This window comes from Haliaeetus leucocephalus, unplaced genomic scaffold (assembly GCF_000737465.1).
Source record: "Haliaeetus leucocephalus isolate CR32 unplaced genomic scaffold, Haliaeetus_leucocephalus-4.0 Scaffold473, whole genome shotgun sequence".
In the NCBI taxonomy this organism is placed as follows: domain Eukaryota; kingdom Metazoa; phylum Chordata; class Aves; order Accipitriformes; family Accipitridae; genus Haliaeetus; species Haliaeetus leucocephalus.
In genome coordinates, this window is record NW_010972909.1 from 6,382,676 (window position 1) to 6,406,060 (window position 23,385).

Genomic DNA, 23,385 nt, shown 5'->3' on the forward strand with positions numbered 1-23,385 from the left:
CTGGCAGCCACTGACTTCTATGCTGGGACGCCTGTGGAGTTTGCCTATGTGGAGGAAGGTAGGATGGAGATGAGGTGTTAGAGGGAGCTCTTGGAAATCGGACTAGGCCAAGTCTCCACTCTGTATTTAGAGTTGAATGTAAGCTGATATAGATATAGATATATAACTGTATAACATTGCTACTGTACAGTATATAGAAATTTAACATTCATACAGTTTGGGGAATGGTTAGAAGCCTTTCTGTTGCTTGCTTTCAGCAGGGACGGGAAGAGGTGCTCCTTTCCAGGAGAACACTGTTTTAATGCTAGAGTCCATATAATGCACACAAAAATATTAAAAGAAAATTTATTTCCCGTTATTCTTGGCAACTCTCATGTGTTTGGGTTTATTTGTCTCTAGCTGTATTTCCTCCAGATTTGTGGGCAGACTTGACTCCAGCCCAGATCTGTCATTTGGACCTCTTTATTCCCTGCTAGCCCAGTCCTCCCCTGCCACCCTCCTTTCACTCGTGAATCACAGGTCTTCCTGGGAGGTCATTATTTTTTCTAGAGATACAGAAAATTATCTTCAGCATTTTTTTTCCATGGATAGCTGGGCTAGATTTTCCTGACAGTTGATAGCTGCTTAGCACAGGGATAACTCCTCCTAGCCTGTGAGATTTGTGCTGAGAACACATCTTCTCACTGTGCATGTGCCATGACTTGCTGGTGGAGAATTACCATCTCCAAGTAAGATAGTACGATGGCTGACTTAAGAGAAGAGCTGTGATAAATCATCTCATAAGCAAAGAAGAATTTGTTTGCTAGAGCCATTTAACTCAGTAATGGGAATAACTGAAATTAAATACATTAAAAATTACACATCTAGGTCAAAAAGATTAGGAAAATCTCTTTTTCATTGAATTTCTGACTTTTGCATAGATTCATCAGGCACTGACTGTACATCACATTTTGGTTGAAAAGATGGAGCACTCAGAGCATGGGAAACTCCAGGCAGCAGCTTCATGTGCAAGCAGTCAAGTCTGCATTTAGATGGTATTTGTAGCACAAAAGTGGCTGTGGCCCAAATTACCCATTGAACTGCCTCTGACAGTGCCCCATCGTTCTTCAGGACTAAACCGCACAATGCAGGTTATTGCACAACACTATCCCCTGGAATCGATGCTCCTTCCTGGCTAATGCTGCGGTGTCCCTGTCTCGGACCCTTACAATGAAAACGGCCTCAGCCCCCGGGACTGTTGATGTTGCTCCCATCTACACAGGCCTGATCCTGCTCTGACTGATGAGCTCTTGGCCTTTGCAGTCTCGATCTATCGGCACGTTCCACCGACTGTGTGAGCAGATTACAACATATGCCATTGACTTTTTGTAATTCGGTTTGTTCTTCCCTTTCCTTACAGTACCGGAGTCCACAGGCAGGCTTGCCCATCTTCATTAGCACTTATCCCATACACAGATTTATTTCCGCTGCCATTCCAACCTGAATTGTCACGGTGCTGCGTTGCTGGTCTCTGGACGTTGCCTTCTCTTGGAAGCTGGGGAAATGGTTTTAAATACAGCTCCAGCTAGGTCTGTTTCTCATGAAGTTGGACTAGCCAGGGTCCCATTTTAGAAGCATGATCTACAGTTTGTGGCCGATTCTCATAAACTCTTCTGACCTGGAGCGGGAGTTAGATGGCCTGCAGTCACTTCCCACACAATGGTTCTTCTCGCTCATTTTGCTGTCGCGGCTCCAGAGTACTGGTCGGTGTTGTCAGTCTGAAGGCTGCTGTTTCAAGGCCGGTGCTCCGATGCCTGGTCCCCAGTTTGAAGTGGTACCTCACTTTGCTGGGCATACGGAGCTGGAGCTCCCTGCAAGGGAAGGCGGCCACACCGAGGGCTTTCTGCCGCGCCTGGAAAGCAAGGGTTGTTCCACCTTCCCACCTCTCCTTCTCCTCTTCATTCTCTGCCTCTGTTTTCCTCATCTCTCCTCTTTCTTCTCTGTTCATATGTTCACCTTGCAGCAAGAAACACGGCAAGGAGGACGGTGGGGCGGCAGGAAGGGTGCCCGATGTGGCGTTGCCAGTTGGGGCTGGGGGCCGTGCTCAGCCCACGCCAGCTCTCCTTTTCTCTTGCCCTCCAGTTCTCACGCGCTGTGGCTCCCTCAGCTGCCAAGCTCGGGATTTTCTGAAGGCAAGGACGTGCCGGTCAGAGCAGGGAGGGGAGAACGGCACCTCAGGTCGACTTGTGCGCTGTGGGAACAGCAACCGCGTGTCTTGAGGTGGCAGCCCCTGGTTGCAGCAGCAAGGCGAGGAGGAGGGGGATGCTGCAGGAAAGCAGGGGGAGGTTGGTGGAAGCAGCTGCCAAGTCGCCTGGCAGCTCCATGTTGCCTGGATCTTGTCCATGAGAACCCACAGCCTGAACAAAACGTGCTGTCATCAGGCCTCTCGGCTTGGAGGGATCCCTCAAAGAGCGTGCTGCTGGTGGGGTGGGGGCTTGTCCTTCACAGGGGGCAGCGGTGCTTGCAACCCATCCGGAAAGAGCACCCCTATCACATAAAGAATAGCTGGGTTGAAACCAAAAGGGATTTTAGTTTAAAATTTTTAAAAAGTTGTTTTTTAAATGTTTTAAAGGTGCACAGTCCCATTACATTTACTCTTGGCACGACATGGTCTGACATTGTTTGACAGGGTGCATTTGTCCAGTTGTGAACAGCCCCTTGACTGGGGCACACAAAATCTGAATTCTATTTCTGGATCTCCTCTTCTCCTCCTGCTCTTTGATCTTCAGCATATTGCTTTGTTTCTCTCTGTTCCCTGCCATTCTTAGCCCTTGTAATGTAGCAAGCTGGCATAAACTCCCACAAAATAGAAAGCTGGAGTTTAGTCTATTAAAAAAAAGCTATTAAAAAAATGTGTGAAACATCATGAGTGAATTTGATTGTCTACTTTTGTTATTAGTGTAAATTATTTTTTTCAAACAAAAATGTTTTCAATAATATAAATTATGTCAGTTAAAATGCAAGCCATATGTACTTGTTGCTACTATGTTGAAGTATAGGAAAAAATGGAATTGGTGAAAGTCGTCAGTAGAGCAAAGCTCCATTTAATGAATAAATTATCTTTCAGAATGCTGTTTGGGGCATTTTACTAAGATTGCAATTTCCATACAAATACAGCTTGTCACAAAGTAGACATTAACAAAAAAAATGTAATAAATAAACATATGTAATTCAGTGTGTCTAAATAATAAGTAATGTGAGAACTCACCTGCTTAAATATAAGAATAAATGTGCATGAAGCTGTGCATTTTTAAAAATAAATGTCCTTATTGAGATAGTATACCGTCCCAGTTAAGATCATAGATAAAATTATGTTGAAAGTTAGCAAGCAGAGCTAACTTCAAAGCTCATCAGATTGCGCAGAGCCTTGTCCAGCTGAATTTTGAAAAAATTGGCAAGGATGGAGAACCCACAACCTGTTCCAGTGCTGCACCACACTGAAGATGGAGAATATATTCCTGATGTCAGATCAGAAATTCCTTTGTTGCAGCTTTCATCTGTTGCCTCTATTCTTTTTTGCTGTGCACTTCTGAGCAGACTCTGTCTCCATCTCCCCTACAATACTGTTGCAGGCGATTGAAGAAAATAGCGAGAAGAAACATTTAATTCATACAAAGCCTGAGTTTTATTGCAAACCAAGGAATTTTAATTATTACAATTAATTATCTTCCTTTGGGGAAACTGTGTTAAAAAATGCAAAACATGATGAAAATCAATGATTCAATTAAAGGATTTACACTCCGTGTCCCTGAAGCAGGAGACTTTGCCTGTGCTCATGCAGCATCTACTTCTTGTGCACTACCTTCTCAGCCTGAGGCCACTTTCGCTTTCTGTGCCTTGGGTTTGGTAGCCTTGGGTTTCACAGTTTTACCCTTAGCTGGATCTTTGCCTTTTTTGGTCTGTCAGCTCTCATATTCTCTAAGCTCTTGATTGCTTTCTTGGCCATGGTGGCTGCCAGTTTCTTGGCTTTCCTTGGGATTTCCTTCACAGACACATATAATCTGGGCTTCTTAGCAGTGCCAGTCAAGGGTCAGGTGGTTCTTGGCCTTTGCTGCCTTCTTGGCACCTTCCTCTTGGCTTGTTGTTGAGTTTAAAGGAGTCAGAAGTACCAAGTCCTCTTGTGGTGCCCTTGTCCAGGCTCCTGAGCCCCAGCCTGGTGCAGCTGTTGTCCTTCTGTACCGCGTAGACTCCAGTGGTGAGAGAAAGTTCTTCTGTGCTTCTTGGAGACAGTCATCGCCCTCATAATCAGCCCTCCTGGAGGCTGGGAACTTGCAGGATTTGGATCCTCCCACCACCTTCTCTGGCGTCTTAGCCAATGCCTTAGAAGCTGGAGCAGCAGTCGCACGTGCAGCAGCAGCAGTTGCTTCAAACATGACAGCCAGGACAGCCTGCCAACGTGACGTCTTGACCAAGGTTTTGGTTTCACACAGGGTACCTTGTACCTACAAAGCCTTTCCATGCTGAAGGCATTCCTGTGGGGCTTACTGCTCTGGCTCTTCCCTTGTAGCACCAAAGTCAGATGGTGTTAGAATGCACCCACTGGAAAATGCTTACACCTCACTGTGTCTCTTGCCTGGGTCCCAAACAGCACAGACCAGACGGAGCAAGCTGCGTTGGCCATTATTATGGATTAACAGATGAAACCTGTTTTCTTCCACAGCCTAGACTTAGCCTCCAGGCTGGTCCTTGCTGTGGAGGAAGGGTTCAAAAGAGTTTCTTTTCTGCCTGGTGCAGTGTGAATGTAGTCAGAGACTCTCCACACCATGGTGACAATGAATTTTCTCATCAGCTCTGCTTGAGCCCAGCACCATCACTACACCATTTCTCTTGGCTCCATTGTCCATCAGCTGGTATCTTTGTAGTTTCCCTTTGCTTTAATTTAGGAAAGGTGTCTGAACTCTTCACAGTCTCTGCAAGCCCCTTTGCCATTGCTGTTCCCTGAGAGTCCCCAGGGGCACTGCTTCAGGGTAGATTTTTCCCTCTCTGATCTGTGAGCTTTTTGGTCTCATCATCAGTTTTCCAAATTGGGATGGGAGCAAGCTAGCCACCTGAAAGTAAATGTGCCTGTGCCCTACCCTACCTGTACCTGCACGGAAATGATAGAAGAGATGAGTGGACATGGTGTCCCCTCATTGAGTACAGACCGGGCAAAGGAAAATTAACTGGTTGTGCGTGTGAATGCAAGAGCTGTGTGTTTTAGTGAGATATATTTGTTTGGAGGACACATCTGAGTGGGAAGCAGAAGCAATGCTACAAGCATTGTCTAAAACCAGCGGGCACCAGTGAATTAAAATTTCTGATAATAGTAATTCATAATCAGTAGTTTCCCAGGGTCTTTGTTTCCCCTTCAGATTCTTCCTCTTCTTTCTCTCCTCTGCTTTCCAGGAGCTTCTACCAGCCTTTTCATCCAAGCAGAACCCATGCTTTTGGCTGGAACATGAAAGGGTATTTTTAAACTCTATGAAATTGGCTGGGAAGTCCTCCTCAGACTCTTGGATACCATCCCCTGCCCGGGCAGCTAGATCAAGTGTTTCACAACTCTGACTTCGCTCCTTACAGCAGAAACTTGGGAGCCTCCCATGCGGTCATGGCTAAAGAAATAACTGATGCTAACGGTTAGCACAGCCAGGCATGGCAGTGCACTAGCAAGGAAGGAAGACAGCAGAGATACCACAGCAAAGGAGATGATCCTCATCATGCAATAAGAATCACTTTTCACCCCCTTCTCCCTCACTTCATTGGCCTCAGGATGGGTCCCCATTCCACCCCCATTGCCAAGAGCACTGGGCCCCCTGGAAGAGGATCAGGGTGTCAGGGGCAGACCCTAATTCTACTGTCCAACACTTTGGTCTTAGGGAGTTAGAGGTTAGTGGTGGCATCCCACAAACCCTCTGGATGTGGCCAGTGATGAGAGCATAGGAGCAGCTCTGAACTCAGGGGGGCGAGGAAGACAAGAAGTAGCAAGGCTATCTTGAATCTTCTGAAAATGCTTGGTTCGTTGATAAGAAAACTTTGTAAGATGCAAGAACACTGCTCATGAGGACCTCCAGCCAAGGAAAGCTTGTACAACTGCAGGGAACTCAACACAGACTGCAAGCCAAGAACCATGCAACATGCTGCTCTTTAGCGAGCTCCCAAGCAGTTCTGTCCCAGCCTCTCCAGCAAAGGACTTCTCCAAAGACAACAGGGAAATTAAAATCAGGATTTACCACCCAGGCCCCAGGTGCAAGTTCTTTTTGCACTCAGTAGCACGAGCTGCAGCAACTGCACAAACAGGAGCTAATAACAGGCAACTTTGGTCTGTGAAACCATAACCACAGCTAGAAGGTGAGTTTCATTGTGAAAAACTGCGGTGCAAAACTGGGTTTCTCCCCACGACTAGCAGATGATTGCAGAGATACGGAGCTAGAGACTTCCATTAAGGAGGGGGCAGATGTGATTGGGAGCAGGGTCTGGGGTGCCCAGACCAGCAGGCTGAGCTGTAGGAGGGTGGAGGAACACTGGAACACAGCCTGCAGCTCCCTGTGCAAAATGAATGTGTTCTCCGGGTCTGCGCAGCACGGAGCCAGAAGCCAAGTCAGGGCGTGCTGGAGGCTGGAGCTGCATGCACTGCAGTGGGAAGCAGCAAGGTGCAAGCAGCTCTGGTGGGTGCTTCCCCACCCCCAGCTCTCAGCATGGGGAAGGGCATTCTGCTTTGATCGCAGACTCTGTGTTTTTCTTAGTGTAAATGAGATAAGCTGCCAACCATGCCATGGCCTCAGGCTAGAGAAGACGCTTGGAGACATTTAGTGCAAGTACTTGGATTTTGGTCACATTTCTTACCTGCGTTCATGATGGGGAAGCCATTCACTAGGTCTCAAGCTTCTCAACTCAACCCAGCCCCTTTCCTCCCTTCTTGCTGGCGATCCCAGCAGGTGTCAGTCGCTGGTAGCAAGGGATGGAACTGCTGCTGCCTGGAGACATAGTGGGGGGAATTAACACAGGCAGGGAGAGAAAAAATTGTGGGGTCACGGAGGCAGGATTAAGGGTCATTAGTTTCTATAAGGAGCCCCAGGCTGGGCTAGCAGAGAGCTGCAGGGCAGGAATGAGAGGCACTCACAGGACTGCGGTTGAAAAATGTGTACTCAATTCAATAGTTTCGCCCTCATTTGCCTCATCCTCCAGCACCAAAACAAGCTCAGCAGTGGAATAAAATAAACCATGAGTCAAGTCTCCAGGTAAAGGTTTTGCAGTGCAAGACTGGAAAGCCAAATTACTAGTAAAATGCATAATAACGTATAATCTTAGTGCACACCCAGCACCCAGATGCCCTTGGTTATGCATCACTGGCATCATCTACAATTCTGCAGCATGCAGCAGTCCAGGCAGCACAGCGCAGGCATCCAGGATTCATAAACCCACGCTCCCAGCTGCACTCCCACGCATCCTGAACTCCTGCCTTCTCTCCTTCCCACTTCCCTCTCATGACCTGGGATCCCTGTTCTCGTCCATCGTTAGATGCAGCCTCAGTGACACCCACCCGACAGTGTTTTAGATTTGCGTTAGCAACCCCCCCCCCCCCCACACACCTCCCTCCTGGTGATGTCCACCCCGGGCAGACCTCATAGACGTCCTCACAGCCTTCGTACATCTCCGCGGTGCTCCATATTCCGCACCACGGAAGGCAGTGCTTTGTCATGCAACTGCTGAAACCTTCTCCCCCGGCATGGCATCCACAGCTGTGTCACAAGATGAGTTGACAGCTCTAGGGACAAGGTCCTTTGCCCCATGTCCTAGACAGCAAGCTGCCTCTACATCTAGTGTGCATTTTTTTTACGCCCAGGACTGGAGTGATGAGAGTGGTCTGCCTGGCAGAGGTGCCTGAGCGAGTGCGCTACCTATGTGTTGGGTCTGTCATTCAAAATAGGGTGATGAATCTTTGTGGAATGAACACAGATTATAATGTAACGTGCTTATAATAAATAAATGCTTTAATATATGCTTATGCTTAATATATGTTTATATTAAATAAGCATAACACATTATATGTGCTTATAATAAATAAGCGCATCGGCTTATTTATTTGCCTGTGTCTAACTGCAAGGAGCTCTACCGTTCCCCTGCTCGAGGTCTCTGTGCAAGTCAGTGTCCGTGGTACATCAGCACTTGTTGAGCAGAGAAAGTTTTTCTGCTTGAGGTTTTTGCTTGAGGCGAGGGGAAGCAGGTGTCTGCGTTTCTTGTGTTCAGCACAAGAACCAACCAACTGGTGATGTTGGCGCTTGTTTCAAAATGCGATTTCTGAGCAAAGGGTGAATGGAAAAAATAAATATGTATTTATATCAGTACACACGAACACATGACTTCCTGTTGACTAAACAAGCAACCTCTCCTCTGCTTTGGGGCTAGGTAATTACTTTTAATTATTCACCACATTTTTGCTCTCTGATTTCTTATCAGCTTGCTTTCTGAATCTTTAGTAACAGTAATGGTGATATTCCTCTTCCTCCCCTACGCGGCTCTTCAGCCTGCTGTTATTTGTTGTTCTCACTTCAAGACATGGAATAGAGCCCCGAGCACAAGAAACCTGAAGGGATGCTGGAACATCCTTCTGTGATCCTGATAAGCTGGAGCAGTGTCTCTTGCTAGATAACACTCCAAAACCACCAGCACAGGGACCCTTCCTAGCCTTCCCCACTAGCCTGTAACTTTGACCTGGGCTTTGATCAGAAACAGATGGAGTCATCTTCAGTAAAATTGTTTTTCTCTCCCATCCCCAGTCCCTTCTCCAAGTAAGTTTGCATTGAGAAGAAAGGAAGGAAAGCCAGAGTGTTCAGCATCTCTCCTCAGGTGTATTAGCTCCCAGCCAAAAGGGTCCCCACCATACGTTAGAGATTTGGCAATTTACAGCCAGGGAGGAAGCTGGACTAGCAGCTAGATCAGGCATCAACCACCTTTCCGTGGTTTTCCAAACTATTTTCTTTTTAACCAGAGCAGAGGTGACATCTGCTAATGAGCAAGATCTTGCCTTGGCAAGAGACTGCAGCTCCTGCTTTAGGCAGAACTGCAGAGGAGCTGAGGGTCCCTCTCGAGATGTCACCCTAGACTTGCTATCAGACACTCAACACACATCCACACCAAGACGTTTCTGCTCTGGGGATTAGAGCTAGAGGCAGAGAATCACTGCCACTGACTTTGTGCAGTCGCACCTGCAGTGTGAGGGAAGTTACCGGTGTAAATGAAGGGTGTTAGAAAGCCTACATCAGTATGTAGACCTGAGAGCCCTGCCAAAGAGTCACATAAATATAGTTCATCTGTTCATTCATTCATTCTTTCTTTTTTATCTCTGTGGAGAGCAAAGAGGCTTTCAACATATAAGGAAAAGAGCTGACGTTTTAAACATGGAGGAATGAATTCCACTTACAGGCAGGACCAGAGAAAGGATCTAGTTAAACATTTTATGAGACTTGACAGGTTAAACCATTGTGAAAATCATTACACACAAATTTAATTTATGGGGAAGAACAGGCTGGCCATGAAGATATTTCTTGACTCCTTTCAGAGCAGAAAATGTTATGTAAAATTTTCTGCAAGCTTTTGGCTATGGAAATTAGGAGCCAGAACAAGAATAAAGCTGAAACTACCTTAATTTATCTGATGAAACACAAACAGTTGTGATCTCTAAGAAGCAGATTTCCCGGGGCGTGTTGCTATTTTTTTCTTTTTTTTATGTCCTGTGTAACAAACATCCTCCTTGCATTATTAAAAGAAAAAACTAGTATGAAAGGGGGACAAAACGCCTCTTGGTCTGACCTAGGAGATTTGTCACAAGGTGCTGCTAGGGCAAAGGCTGATGGGGGACAGCTGTGTCATCAGCAGGAGTCTCCTCTTTGACTCTGTTAGGTAGGACAGGGATTGGCAAGGATTGCAGCCTCTTCTAGCTTTGGTCAAAACCTAGGAGCCAGATCCTCAAAGAGGGTAATTGCCACAACTCTGGAGATCAATGCAGCTGCCCAAATGTGGACTGGTTGAGTGTGTGCCCTACCCAGACATGTCCCCAGGGAGCAGGACAGCCCAGCCCTGGACGTCCCAGGAGTGCTTCTTTTCCTGAAGTGTGCCATGCCAGCTGCTCTCAAAGACAAAAACTCTCAAAGTGCTGGGCTAGAGAGTCGTCTGCTCTGTTCTGGCAACTCATCTCTCCTTTTCATGTTTTTGCATATACTGGTTTCACACAGTCCTAGCGTGCTGAAAGCCAGTAAAATTAATAAGGAAAGTAAATCAAGCGGAGAAAAAACGAAGAACTACCCTAGCGTGAGGTAAACAAAAGCCCTTTTCTCAGCCGTAGCACTGACCGTGCCCCGCTTGAGGAAGAAACGGAGCAGAGTATCCCCCGGCTGCCTGCTCAGCACCCTTCCCGGCCGAAGCGTCTGCCCCGTGCCGTGCCCTTGAGCCCTGCGGAGGGGACGGGTGCCTGGGCAGGTGCTGTGGGGCCGCGGTGGAGCAGAGCCCGGCAGGCAGGGAGCCGTGCTGGCCAGGCGGAGACCGCGCATCCTGAGGGTGAACCCGGGCATGACGGCATGCAACGGCACGCCGGCTGGGCGCAGCCGTCGGGCAGAGGGGTCCCGGCAGCCACCCTGCCGCCGGCGGATCGCGGCACCGGTGCCGCCTGGGACGGCAGGATCTGGCCCCGAGTCATTCCCCACCCGTGCTTTGTGTACAGCTTTGCAAACGCAGGTCTGCCACCGCTCCCGGCGTGTTGACGCGGCTCAGGCGCCCGCGGCCGTGTTCAGGTGCCAACGCGGGGCCAGGTGCTCCCCGTCAAACCCCGGGCTCTCTCCCGAGCTGGGTCCCTCTCACTCCCCTCTTCGGCTTCGGTGTTGCCCCGTGCTGCCAAGAAGGGGGATGCGGAGGAGCGGGGGGGAAGCCTGCCAACAATTCGGTGTTTCCTGAGCTCCCTCTGCGCCGGGGCAAGGCACGGTCACCATCTTCACGGCACAGCTGCGTGACCCGAGGCCCGGAGGGATAGTGTGGTTTTGCCCACATTCACGTTAGTGGTACACAAGCTCTCAGGCCCCCCTCTAACCACTAGACAATGCTTCCTGCCTCATTATGTTATTGATATTAATTCAGAATAATTTTGCAGGCGGGGAGGGCCCAATGGGGACTGCAGCGGGGGGAGGCGACCAATGGGTGCTGAGCATCTTTCAGAACTGATGCCCCTTCGCATCTCAACCCTTCGTTCTCCAGCTCCTGAGACCTTTCTAACTCCTCCCTCAACCACACCCCGACGAAAGCCAGCCGGGGTAGATAGGGGTGAATGGGGAGGGGACACACGGGGCAGTCCACCTTTCTGCACATCAAGTCAGAGGGCTGCACAGACGGAGCCTGCAAGACAACCTCCCTGCAATCCCATCACCTGAGAGACACCCTGGCAGTCATGGACAGGTAAAATGAGTGCCTCCGGTTTCTTGCTCATCTAAGAAACAAGGGTCTTTCTCTTAGAATTAACCTGCTCTCTGTTTGGTGCTCACCGTCCCTTTCCCTTTCTCCATCTGACTCAGTCATCTAACTCCCCACCCCATCCTGCTCTTGCACCTTGCATCTCTGTGTCTCCGTCATTCTTTCTCTTTGACTATCTGCCACCCTGTACTCTTTTCCCTTTCTGTCATTTCTCTTTCTCGTGACTATTCTCTGTTCCTTTTCATAGTTTTTCTTTTCTAGAAACAAAAAAACATAACAGAAAGATGAACATTCAGATGCTATCCGCCGCTTAAGCACCTCAATCCCTGCCCACTCTTCCCTCCTCATCCACTTACTCTTTCTGTTGCACCAGATTTCTGTCTTACTGTGTTTCTGCTGCTCACACCCTTGTGCTCATAAGCGCAGACTGTTCCAGCATTGGATTCCTCTACTTGCACTGCAATTACTCCACGAGCTAATTATCACTAATCACTCCTCACAACTGCATATCATTCTCACACTCAGGGGCCTTCACTCTGACTTGAGGATTGGCTTCATGAATCTTTATTTGAGGAGAAGGTCTCTGTTCAATCTACTTCTTCAGTGCCCGGGTATAATCACAGCTCCTGTGGCCTTGCTGCTTTCCCTTGAGCTATGCTATGGCTATAGGAGTTGCAGATGTATCCAGCAGTTTGTACCTAACTGCATATCTGCTCAGTTGCTCCCCGCAACATCTGTTTATTCATTATTCTTCTCTTTATACCAGCCATGTTCTGAAATCCTCCCTCGCAAAAAAAACCCTGGGACAGTGAAATCCAGAGAGAAGGGAAAACAGGAACTGTGATTCAAAATTGTCTTCACTTTGTTCTGAAAAATAACCCCAGTGATCATAATTTTATTTTTCTGGGTTTTGGGGTCATTCCTTGTTCTTCACCCTTATTTGCATCCACGTGCTGCTCCACAGGGGCAAAACCATTTAATACAGAAAAATGGGAAGAAGTGAGAAAAGGGACAGTTAGAAGAAGAATCAGAAACATTTTGAAAGCAAGCATTTTTGCCCCAAAATTCACAAAAAAAGAAAAGGGAAAGTCTGTTTTCCCTAAAGTTTCTGATGTGTTGAAAAGCATTTTTCCATGTGGGCTTTGATGAAGCATCAAAATAATTGTCACTGTTTTTCACCTGGCTTATACGGTTCTTCAACAAGCAACTGCATTTTTCACAATTCCTCTGCTCTGTTTTCTGCTGTTGTGGCACAGCCCAGGTAAGAGCTTTCCAAGCCTCTGGCCTATCGTACCTGCTCATTTCCCGTGCGATCGTCTGGGCTATCCTCTCTGGACAACCTGAGGATGTGTCACACATAGAAGGGGTGTCCACTCTCCAGCACCTCTGTTAGGGGGGAAGAGTCTTCCCCACATCCCTGCAATAACACACATCTAACAGGGGGAAGCCTGAGGTGAACCCCTGGATGACAGTTTTGTGAAGGGACCAACTTCACATTTGTGTTGCGTGTGTTAGGGAATATATATGTTCAGAAGTGTTTGTACAAAGGCAAGGAAATAGGGTGAATTTAAGGTGGTAAGAAGTGGGGCGGCTCTAAGTGTGAGAAATAAATCAAAACTGATGTTGAAGAACCTACAGTGGATATGGGAAACACGCACCCAGCAGGAACTGCCAGAGAAAGGGGCGATGAAATGCAGTGGGATCGGTTTGTGCTCTTCTCCTGACACAACCTACAAGCCCAGCGGTGGGGGACTGTGGCAGCGCTTCCAGGACAGGCCTCCAAGAACTGCCTGAGGCTGTTGCTGGGCTGAATAAAATGCTCAGTAGGAATGCTTTGCCCTCTGAGTGTGTGCAGGACTCTGCAGAGCCTTGTCTTCTCTAGGGACTTTCTCCTAGCAGGAGACGTGCCATAACTCCCATGGGATCTACTTCTCTAGGAGCATGTCTGTATGAAGCATGGCATAACTGAGCATGTGTGTGCTCACTCTTTCTGTGTGAGCAGGACAGGTATTTTTTTTGCACCGCAGGCTGAGGGTGACACAGCAGGAAAGAGGATGTGTGCAGGTGGCTTGCCTATCTGTAGGACAATCAGAGTAGCACGGGTGCTTGAGGGAAGAGCGTGCCTCTCTGGCAATGATGCAGCGTTGAGGTGCAATAGGGAGTGCTACAGGAGAGCAAAGCACGTGCACTGGGTAGCAAAAGGCAAGAGGATGTGCATGACTGTATGAATGAGTCCTGAGTACCTGTGGTGCAGCAGCCATGTGTGAGGGTGCACGATGGGCAGAAGCTCCTGGAGGAGCAGAGAGGATGCCACTGTCAGCTGGAGATTAAGTGCTCTGCAGTGCTCAGACTTTATGGTGACATTAGCAAACAGTTGAAGGGTGTTTGTATAAAAAAACTTTTCCTTTCTCAGACTCTCAGATTTAAAATGGATTTAAATTCCTACACCTCATGGAGACCCCCCAAAAAACCCAGCTCAGTATCACTTAAAACTGTCCCCATCTCCCTGCTGAACGTCAGCCTATCAGAGGGAAAAGATGACAAAGGATGTGATTATTTTTAACCCGTTCGCTTCTGTTTTGCATTGCTGTGGGGGAGGTGAGTATCTCACCTCAATGAACACAGCTGTTCTCAGCTGCCTGTGTACCTCCACTTGGCAGCGAGGCTGTTAGATACGACTCATGACTACTTTACCCTCCCCGTGCTCCTGCTGCCTCCCCAGCAGGATCTCTGGGCATGGGAGCAGGCCTGTCTAATGTGGGAATGGTACTTGTGCTTGCAGAGCTGTCGGCATGTCTACCCCATTACGTATTAGGTCAGCTAGTGTATGGCACCTTACCCGAGCCCCCAGCCCTGCACACTTTCAACCGTGCTCTTCTTTTGGGCAATGCTGGGAACAAACTCTGTCCAGTCTTCTCTAAAGAGGCTCTAACTTGGTCCATCCCTTGCCCCAGTGGCTTTTCAGGGTTTCATACAGCAAAAATAATATTTCTTGATGACTGAACGTCAAACCCTCTCATCTTCCCAGTTCTTCTCAGATGCCTTCATCCTTCTCCCTCACTGGTGTCCATCTTTTGGATATCTGCAGACATTTTCGCACTCTACCCAGGCATAGTTGCTGTTTGACTAATCACTACTAATTCATTTACTGTTTCCACTCACAAGGTCACTTGCTTCATCCCCACAGTCAAGTCTGCACCCTTTCCCTAACACATTGCATGCAAATTACCGATGCTCGTCTTGTACTGAGAGGCCTGGACACGAGGAGGATATTTTTGGTGCTGAGCCCTCAACAAAGACATGGCCAACTGCTGGCTCCAGGTTGGGGCTAATGTAAACTCTCTCTTGTCTTCTCCTGCAGCCTCCTGATGAAGAGGAAACTCTTCCTCTACAACTTCAAGAACCTGCGCTGGGCCAAGGGCCGGCGTGAAACCTACCTCTGCTATGTTGTAAAGCGCCGTGACAGCGCTACATCATGCTCCCTGGACTTTGGATACCTGCGCAATAAGGTACGGGAACGCCTTGGCATCCTGTTCTTACATCCATGCTGAGGTGCCTGCAGCTCCAGATCACCTTGGGCAGCAGGGAAAGGAGGGCTGCGACAGCAACGCAGGCACTGGCACACGTGTCCACGAGCACGGACGCTGCACTGGTGCATACTGGTTGGGGGGTGCAACCTCCAAGTAAACCTGTACTTTATGCTACCCACAAGTGCGTTACCAGCCAGACACCCATACTCTCTGCTGCTTTACCAGTCTACCTACTCTTCCACCTAGCTCCCACCCGTTCCTCTTGTACGTCCCGGTGTGCTCCTGTGCTTTCCTAGCCAGTCTTCTGCCTCCGTACCGCTGCGCCTTCTCCCTCGGCGCGCTGACCCTGGGACCTACCCTCGCCTTGTTTCTCCCCCCCTCACACCCCATCCAGCCCACACCTCCCTCCTCGCCCCTCGTACGCCCCGCTCCCCCCTCCTCACCTCACGCCTTGCCCCTCTCCCTCTTTCACCAAGATGGGCTGTCACGTGGAGGTGCTCTTCCTGCGCTACATCTCAGCCTGGGACCTGGACCCGGGCCGCTGCTACCGTATCACCTGGTTCACCTCCTGGAGCCCCTGCTACGACTGCGCCCGGCACGTGGCCGACTTTCTGCGCGCCTACCCCAACCTGACCCTCCGCATCTTCACTGCCCGCCTCTACTTCTGTGAGGACCGCAAGGCAGAGCCGGAGGGGCTGAGGCGCCTGCACAGGGCCGGGGCCCAGATTGCCATCATGACCTTCAAAGGTGAGATGTGCAGGCGGGAGAGAGGTGATGGAAAGCTATGGGGGGTTAGGGAGACCCAGGAGGGCGGGAGGAGCTAGGACAAGGAGCCAGAGCAGACGGTGGTGGGATGCGATGATGTGGTGATCCTAGGAGAGGTCAGTGTCCCCTCTGGGGCAGTCCTGAGCACTCTGTAACTCCCCTGTGCCTCGCACAGATTACTTCTACTGCTGGAACACGTTTGTGGAGAACAGGGAAAAGACATTCAAAGCCTGGGAAGGGCTGCATGAAAACGCTGTCCATCTGTCCAGGAAACTTCGACGGATCCTCCTGGTGAGGCCCGATTCTCCTTCACTTCCAGTGCCTCCTACCCTCAGCTTCTTCCTCTCTTCCTCACTATAGTTCCTTTCTGCTCTTGCTGCCCATCTCTGCCATCTGCCATTTCATTCATTCCTGTGTCTTCACCTTCCACGGCCCTCGTGCCTCTGTCCCCCAACCTCCTTCATGTCTCCTCTCCTCATTCGCTTCCCCTTCTTCCACCTCTCATCCCATTTCCTGCCATTCCTTCTTCCTTCCCCACCTTCATAGGTTCCTGCTCACTTGACAACTGACCTACCATTTGTATTTTGTCCTGCAGCCGCTGTACGAAGTAGATGATTTACGAGATGCCTTTAAAACTCTGGGACTTTGAAGTGAAAGTCATCAGCAATCAGAAGACTTCACCAACACTTGTTGATTTCCAACTCTCTCCCTTACAACAGATCTCTCTCTTCTTCCCTCTTTACATCTCTCTTCCTTCCAGCCCTGTGTCTAGAGATAAGACTATCCTTACTTTTTCATTTCCAAGGAGAATTAGGCTGATCTTCTGAAGACACATTCCCCAGACTCACACCTCATCCATTGCTAGCTGGGAAGAGCCAGGACTGCAGTGACATTGCCAAAGAGCGATTTGACCTCCCTCAGTCCCTGCAGAGCTAATTTAGGTGATCCACTAAATGGAGACCTGGGTTTAGCCTTGCTCAGGTGGGAGCAGACAGCCTGCAAAGCTGTTTGTGCAACTGTGTTCTCACTGGCACCGCAATGATCTGCACATTTCATGAGGGCTTCGGCGAGCAAGTCTCTTGGCTCTTAGAGCTGCACTACACTGAGCTGCTCTGTGTCCTCCCCTGTGAAATGGTTTATTTGTCCTTCCAGATGTGGGTAGGAACTTGAAAACCATCACCATTTAAGTGGTAAAGCCTATGTCCTAACAGCAGAATTGGCCAGTTATTGGAAAGCTTGACTGCGAGTATTGAAGTGAGTTGTGGACAGCCCATGTAGCTTAGCTTGGAAACCTCACTTGAAGCCAGCAGGTCTTCTAAGTGGATCGTGTGCAGGCCCAGGCCCTGTCGTGCCTCCTGCCCAGAAAGGAGGGAGCTTCAGTAGCTGTGGGGCCAGGTTTTGTGCCCTAGGGGAGGTTGAAACTAGACAATAAAAGCCTAAAATGAAACCAGAAGACTCGCTGGCCAACATTTTCAAGTGTGAGCTGCAATTCTGGGTGTGCAGCAAGACACTCCCCATGCAGAAATAGGAAGTCCACTCAACTCCTATTAACTATTTTGAGAGCCGTGGCAGCTCGGAGTCAGTACTGATCAGTGTGTGGACATCCCACCCAGCCAGGAAAGGAGCCTCCAAGGCACTTCACCTCTGCAATGTTTTTCCAGCATACAGCTACTGGAAATCACAGTTCATTTCCACACCGTATTGTCCCTCAGACATAATTTCTCATTCATGTAGGTTGAGGCTGTGGCATTTTAGATGGTGTATTGGCATCCACATCGGTCACCATCTGTTTCTTCGCACACCTCAGGGAGGAGCACCACAGCTCTCACTACTGGAATACTTTTCATCCACCCAGCATTTCCTCCCAGATCAGACCTGCAATACGCTCCCTCCCCAGCCAGCCGCCCTCTGCTGGAGGCACCTCAACAGTCCCACAGTCTTCTGTTTTTTTCAGGCCTTTTACTGCCCATAATATGGCCAGGTATGGCTAGTTGGTGACTGGACTGAGAGCTGACCAGAAAAAAACATCAAGCATGAGCAAAGTTATACAGCCTGTAGATAGATGTCTTCTGTAGGGGACAAATTAGCACCTGATCTTGTGGACACAGTCTTTACCAAGTTGAAGACGTGTTCATAGCACACAGCTACTCACCACCACCTTCCCACCATCTAAATTACAAATGGATTGTCCTCTGCAGTCTAACCTCTTGAGGCTTTGCCAAGGCTAAGTGTGTCCCACATTCTGGGGGTGCTCTGTCATTTCCTTCATGATGGCTGGGAGTTCTCTGCTCCATCCCGTTCCTCTTTCCGGGTAAGGCTGGAGGCTCCTGCGTCGCTCCTCAGAACACCTCCTCTGGTGCTAGGCCAAATGCAGGAGGACAGCAGAGAGCCCTGCTCCCACGGTGCCTCCTCCTGCTAGGAGCAGTCACAACTGGGTGCATCACAAGCTTCCTACAACTTCAGGCTCCTGAGATACTCTCAGCTTGAGGAATTTCGACCAGGAATAGCAATGAGAGTTCTTTGCAAAGCATTAATTTGCAAGCATGGTGTTGTATATTTGTTTGATATGGTGGATATTATTTATATAAATAAAGGTCTTAAAAACGAGCATCTGGTTTTGTCATTATTTTGTACTATGTGGGTGAGGGAATTAAAAGTTGACAAAAAGGGTTGACATGACATCTATCCTTTCTGATTTCTGGAGAGACAACCTGGCACTATCCTATTAAACTGTCTTTATCCTTTTCACTTTTAACTTTGAAGTTGTTGACAGTGTCACCCAGCAGATCAAGGCAGATAAAGTGTTCAGGCAACAGGTACTTTGGAAATACTACCAAATATCTGTGATGTAAACGCTGAAGTTGTTCAAGATGATTGATTGCAACATTCCTTGATTGCAAGCCTATCATCGTCCCCATTCATGACTTGTAACTGACCAAAGTGGACACAGAAGCGCTGACTCAACATACTTCACAAAACAAGAAGAAAAGCAGAGGTGGAAAAAGGATCTCTGTCTTCCAACTTCTGGGACTGGCCTGTACAACACCGTTGTCCTTCTCAGTGAAATTGTTGGAGAGCTACTAGAAAAAGTAGCATTTCTTTAAAAAGCAGTTGAGACACTGGCATTTGCTTAAATGCTGACAAACATTGAATTGAATATACCTATTGAAACATGACAATTAGTGACATTATACGATAGGAGAATAAATGCAATGAGTAAACGCAAAGAAACATGCACTGCATTCAGAAAACATCCCAGGTTGCTTCTTCTGAATCTAGAGCAGATTAAGTTCAGTGGACTGTTTAGCTAATCCATGCAACTTAGCTATAGGAATTTAGCTCTTCTGCTATGAGAGTCTTTTCAACTGCACTTTTTCCGCTCTCAGATACCAATTCATATTATTTGTTACAAGGTATTCTTTGAATTGCCATTATTATTAATTCAACCTCAGATGCATTAGGTGTCTCTGTAAAGAATAACTCCCTGGAGGATGACAGTTATGTAGTAACATTACTTTTTCAGCCTACGATTTTTTTACTTGCTTTGTAGACTGTGTAGATAGGGAACATTTCACTGCTGCTTATATACTCTTGAGTACCACTTATGTTCACAGCCTGTCTCTTATGGAGATAGTGACTGTGCTATTCTCGGTGTCACCTTCCTTTATATGCACCTGGGAAAAACCTAACCCCTCAAGGAGACTGTGGCAAATATACCTCAGGCCCCATTGCCTGAGCTGTGGGAAACGGGGGCTTATGATATCTGGGTGGGTGTTTCCTCCCGAGACTGTGGGGAACAGCCAGAGCAGGGGCCTATGGTGCTAGCCGAAAACCCCAGTCTCACTTGGTCCAACATCCCACGGTTTGCAGCGATGAGCAAGGCACAGGCGCATCCGAATAGCTGCACAGCTGCCGCCCCGAGCCTGCCTTTCCACGAGTGTGCCCACCTCCCCATTCTCACACCTAAGGACTACAGCCGCAATTAATGACAGGATACAAAAGATTTCCCAGCAAATCTGGCACAAACATGAGCTTTTGCCAGGCCTGCCCCCATGACTGGGTGTGTAATGTCTTGGGTGCTTTTTGCACGCTCAAGCTGTATGCCCTGTTACTGTAAGCACACCTTCACCAGGCCCAGGGGGCTGCTGAGAACCATCCTGCCCACGGGCTGGGGGTAGCTCCTTCGTCATCCTGCGTGTATCTGCACGCAGCCACCTGCATGACCTTTTGGCAATCGGACCCTCGGGACGCATCCAGTCTTATGACAACAGACATGTCCTTTATCACCCCGGGGGCTGGGATACAGAGACAACCCGCTCTGTGGAAGCTCCAGCTCCGCAGCAGAGCGAGGTACAGGATCGGTCTTTGATAACGGAGGAAACAGGATAAACGGGGATGGGATGGTTATTGGTACAGTGTGGAAAACCAGGCATGGCTGTCATTTCCTGGCGCACAGGGGTGTCTGGCACCCTTTACGAGGGTGTTGGCTGGAGGGATGCTGTTCCTCGCTGCAAATGGCCCCTGCAGTCCGGCTCTCAACAACCCCCGGAACATGCCCATTGAAGAGCAGGACACTGACATCATTCCCACAGCTGCACACAGCATTACTCCAGGTCAGTACACAGCGTCCTTGGACATCACATTGCAATAATAAGAAACAGATTACCATTAAACAATGCAAAGACACGCTCCAGGCCCTTGCAAATACAAGGGGGATTTTCAAGGCACGTCTCCCCCCTGCTGCTTGCTCTCCTGCCTGCTGGTACTTGGAAACCAAGACAGAAAGGGGCTTCAGGGTCATGGAGTCCAGTCCCCTGCTACTTGCCCCTTTAGGAGTTTTAGCCTAGATGTATTTGTGCCCAACATTGTCCTCTAGCTCGAGTAGTTGTTTTTTTCTCCCCTCCCTGGTGCTGACCCTTTGGTGTTTCTATGAGCAGAAATTTCATTATTTAATCACATATGTATTAAATACTCGCGGCGTTGGAAATCGGATTTGGTTCACAGAAGAAACGTGGAGGGGTTTGGCACAGAAGAGACCATTTGTTCTGACAACACCAGCAGTGATGAGCAGAGCCTCTGCAGGGGAAGGAGAAAGTGGGTTGCTGCAAGAGCAGAGGTCAGAGCAGAAGAGTAGGCACCAAAGCATGGCAAGTATTTTGAAGGCTGCCTTTGGCTTTTAAATCTCTCATATGCCTTTGTGATAGGCATGTTTCCCTTCAGGCTTCCAAAGCCACATCAGATATAGCTATAACACCATTGTTAATGCTGCTGTTGTCATTATTATTATTAAGCATGCCAGCTGAAGGACTGATGTGACTTTTGGAGGTGCAGGGCTAATATTGAGGGAGGAAATCTTCCTGCCTGCAAGGGGCCTGTCTCCTCATGTGGGTGAGCGCACCTGAGTTCCAGGGCAGGGAGGATGTCGATGTGTCTGTGCTATAATCTTGTTATTAAATCACAGTTAAGAACTACCCTACTCTACAAGCTGGAATAATGTTTTTACCACTCCAGAGGGACAGATGAAGATGAGAGTAAACCAGCTCTCTTCTGTGGTTACCTCTATAGGCTACCTCTATAGACCCACCTCTAGGCCCTTACATGCCAGGAGGAGCACAGCAGGGATACAGGAGATTGCAAGTTCACTTTGCCAGCTAAAACTGGTGTAAAAAGCTTCACTAAGCTGACTTGGAACTGGCAAGCTTCCAAATGGACCAGAGAAAGTTTGTCCTCCTGTCTTCACCGGGAAAGGGCTGAGCCTTCCATGAAGAATCATGAACTGGCTAATTCATAAAAATGAGTATGTGCACTTCAGTTAATCCAGGCACTTCTGTGCAGCTGAATGACTTGGTAATGCCAAGCACTATCCCCAGCGCTCACTTCACAGTCCAGGCTCTACTAGGAGTGTGGCACCATCCCTCACGCTGCCTTGTTCATCATTTCTGGTTTATCAGGTGTCCTCTTGCTCCCTTAGAGATAGTCCTACACATTACAGGACCATCACCACTGCAAAGTTCTTGCCTAACAGACTAGGATTGCTGCTGAGCAAATGCGCACATCTCTGGTTCCCCCCCCGACCCTCACTTGTACTGGGGCAGGGCCATGGGACCCTGATCACACTCCAGCTGGAGTTGTTACAGCCTCCATAAAATGCTGTCTCTGCTTTCAGCTGTCTCCAAGATCCTGCTTCATTTCCACTCCCAGAACAGCATCGTAGCTGCTTATGCTTCAGAAAGGGCTACTGAATACTCAGAAACCACATTTGGCCTAGGAAGAGCTGAAGAGAGCTGGAGCCTGGGAGTGCGTCATGTGAGAAGTATTCTATCTTCTCACTTTGTTCTTCTCTTCCCTAGTATTTCACCTTCAGGAACCCATTGTTGCTGTGTTTCTCTTTTGGGACTTCTAGGAAGACTGATTACCCTTCTGAGAAGGAGGAACAAACAAACAAGGAGTTGGACAGAAAACCAGATAATTACAGGGGACAACAAATGAAAACACATGTTTTGGGAGTAAGAGTCAGAGAGTCAATGCTGTACGATATTATAGAATACTATAGGGAGCTGAAAAGGGACATAAACCAGCACATCCCTGTGCAGGCACCCACTGCTCCCTGAGGAGCCAGTGGACACCTGCCAATAGTGTTTTGAGATAGGATGATGGAACAGGAGTAAGCACAACAGCTTCCAGGATGTGTGTCCAAAACTCATCAGGTTGCATCTCATATGCTTGCTAGTGCTGACCTACTGTTATTAATCCCCAAGGCATTCCTCACACCCTGGAGGGAATCATACCTACCGCACTACCTGTCTGAGAGAAGCTGCACCGGGTAATGCTGCAGAGACACATGTTAAACGAAACTGAGGAGCCTGGTGGGATCTCATTTTCTTCCTCCTTCATCAATCATTTTGTCCTCTGTTGTTCTGCTGTATATTCTGACTTCTCCCTTGGTTTTGTCCCTTGGCCACCACCCCACCCTCATCCAGGGCTCTCTGGCCTGGGGCTAAACAGATGAGTATTAGCTGAAGTTCAAAGCAAGAATAGGGTACCTCTTGGTGTGCCAGGAATAACCCCTCTGTCCTGCAGTAAAGGCACTGTTCTCTACCTTGTCTGCAGTAAAACTATTTCATGGTAATAGCTCACTGAGATGGGCCTTGGACTGCCAGGAACAAAGCTGGAGGTTTCACAGCAGGGTCTGTGCTCACCCTCAGAAGATACTGCAGGAAAAAGCAATTAATTTGGAGCAGGTCACCATACTGCTGTTATAGGATTAAGATCAACTTTGGCCTGGTACATTCCTTACTGGACTACTGGTCCTTTCTCATGTAGAACAAAGTGGTTGACACAGCCCTAGCTTCTGGACCATGTAATCCCCTTCATCTAGTGCTACTTACAGAAGGCTCCTCTTCTCTTTCTTGGGTCTTCTCAGATGAATTCTCTCCCATCAACCCCCCTTCCCCTCCTCATTCAAATTCACATCTTTTTTAATCTCCAGGCAATGTCATCATCCTACTCCAAAGACCTGGGCCATCCAACCTGCTGTCTTCCTCCAGAGAGCTGGAGTTTTAGGTACACTGAGCTCCAACCTTTCCAAGGTCATATGACTGCATATTTATTCTAA

The 23,385-nt window shown here is 48.5% G+C and overlaps 1 protein-coding gene across 1 annotated transcript; it reads left to right on the top strand.

Moving 5' to 3' along the window:
* The first annotated feature begins 9,475 nt into the window (after positions 1–9,475).
* On the top strand, positions 9,476–16,477 carry AICDA (activation-induced cytidine deaminase). Its single transcript, XM_010575379.1, has 5 exons — positions 9,476–9,489; positions 14,837–14,984; positions 15,482–15,752; positions 15,946–16,061; positions 16,366–16,477. The coding sequence occupies exons 1-5, from the start codon at positions 9,476–9,478 to the stop codon at positions 16,417–16,419; spliced, it is 603 nt and encodes a 200-aa protein (XP_010573681.1). The 3' UTR covers positions 16,420–16,477.
* Positions 16,478–23,385: the final 6,908 nt, after the last annotated feature.

Coding starts and splice junctions, on each gene's coding strand:
- AICDA (XM_010575379.1), top strand. Junction 15,753..15,945: donor TGCCATCATGACCTTCAAAG/GTGAGATGTGCA, acceptor TGCCTCGCACAG/ATTACTTCTACTGCTGGAAC. Junction 16,062..16,365: donor AACTTCGACGGATCCTCCTG/GTGAGGCCCGAT, acceptor TTTGTCCTGCAG/CCGCTGTACGAAGTAGATGA.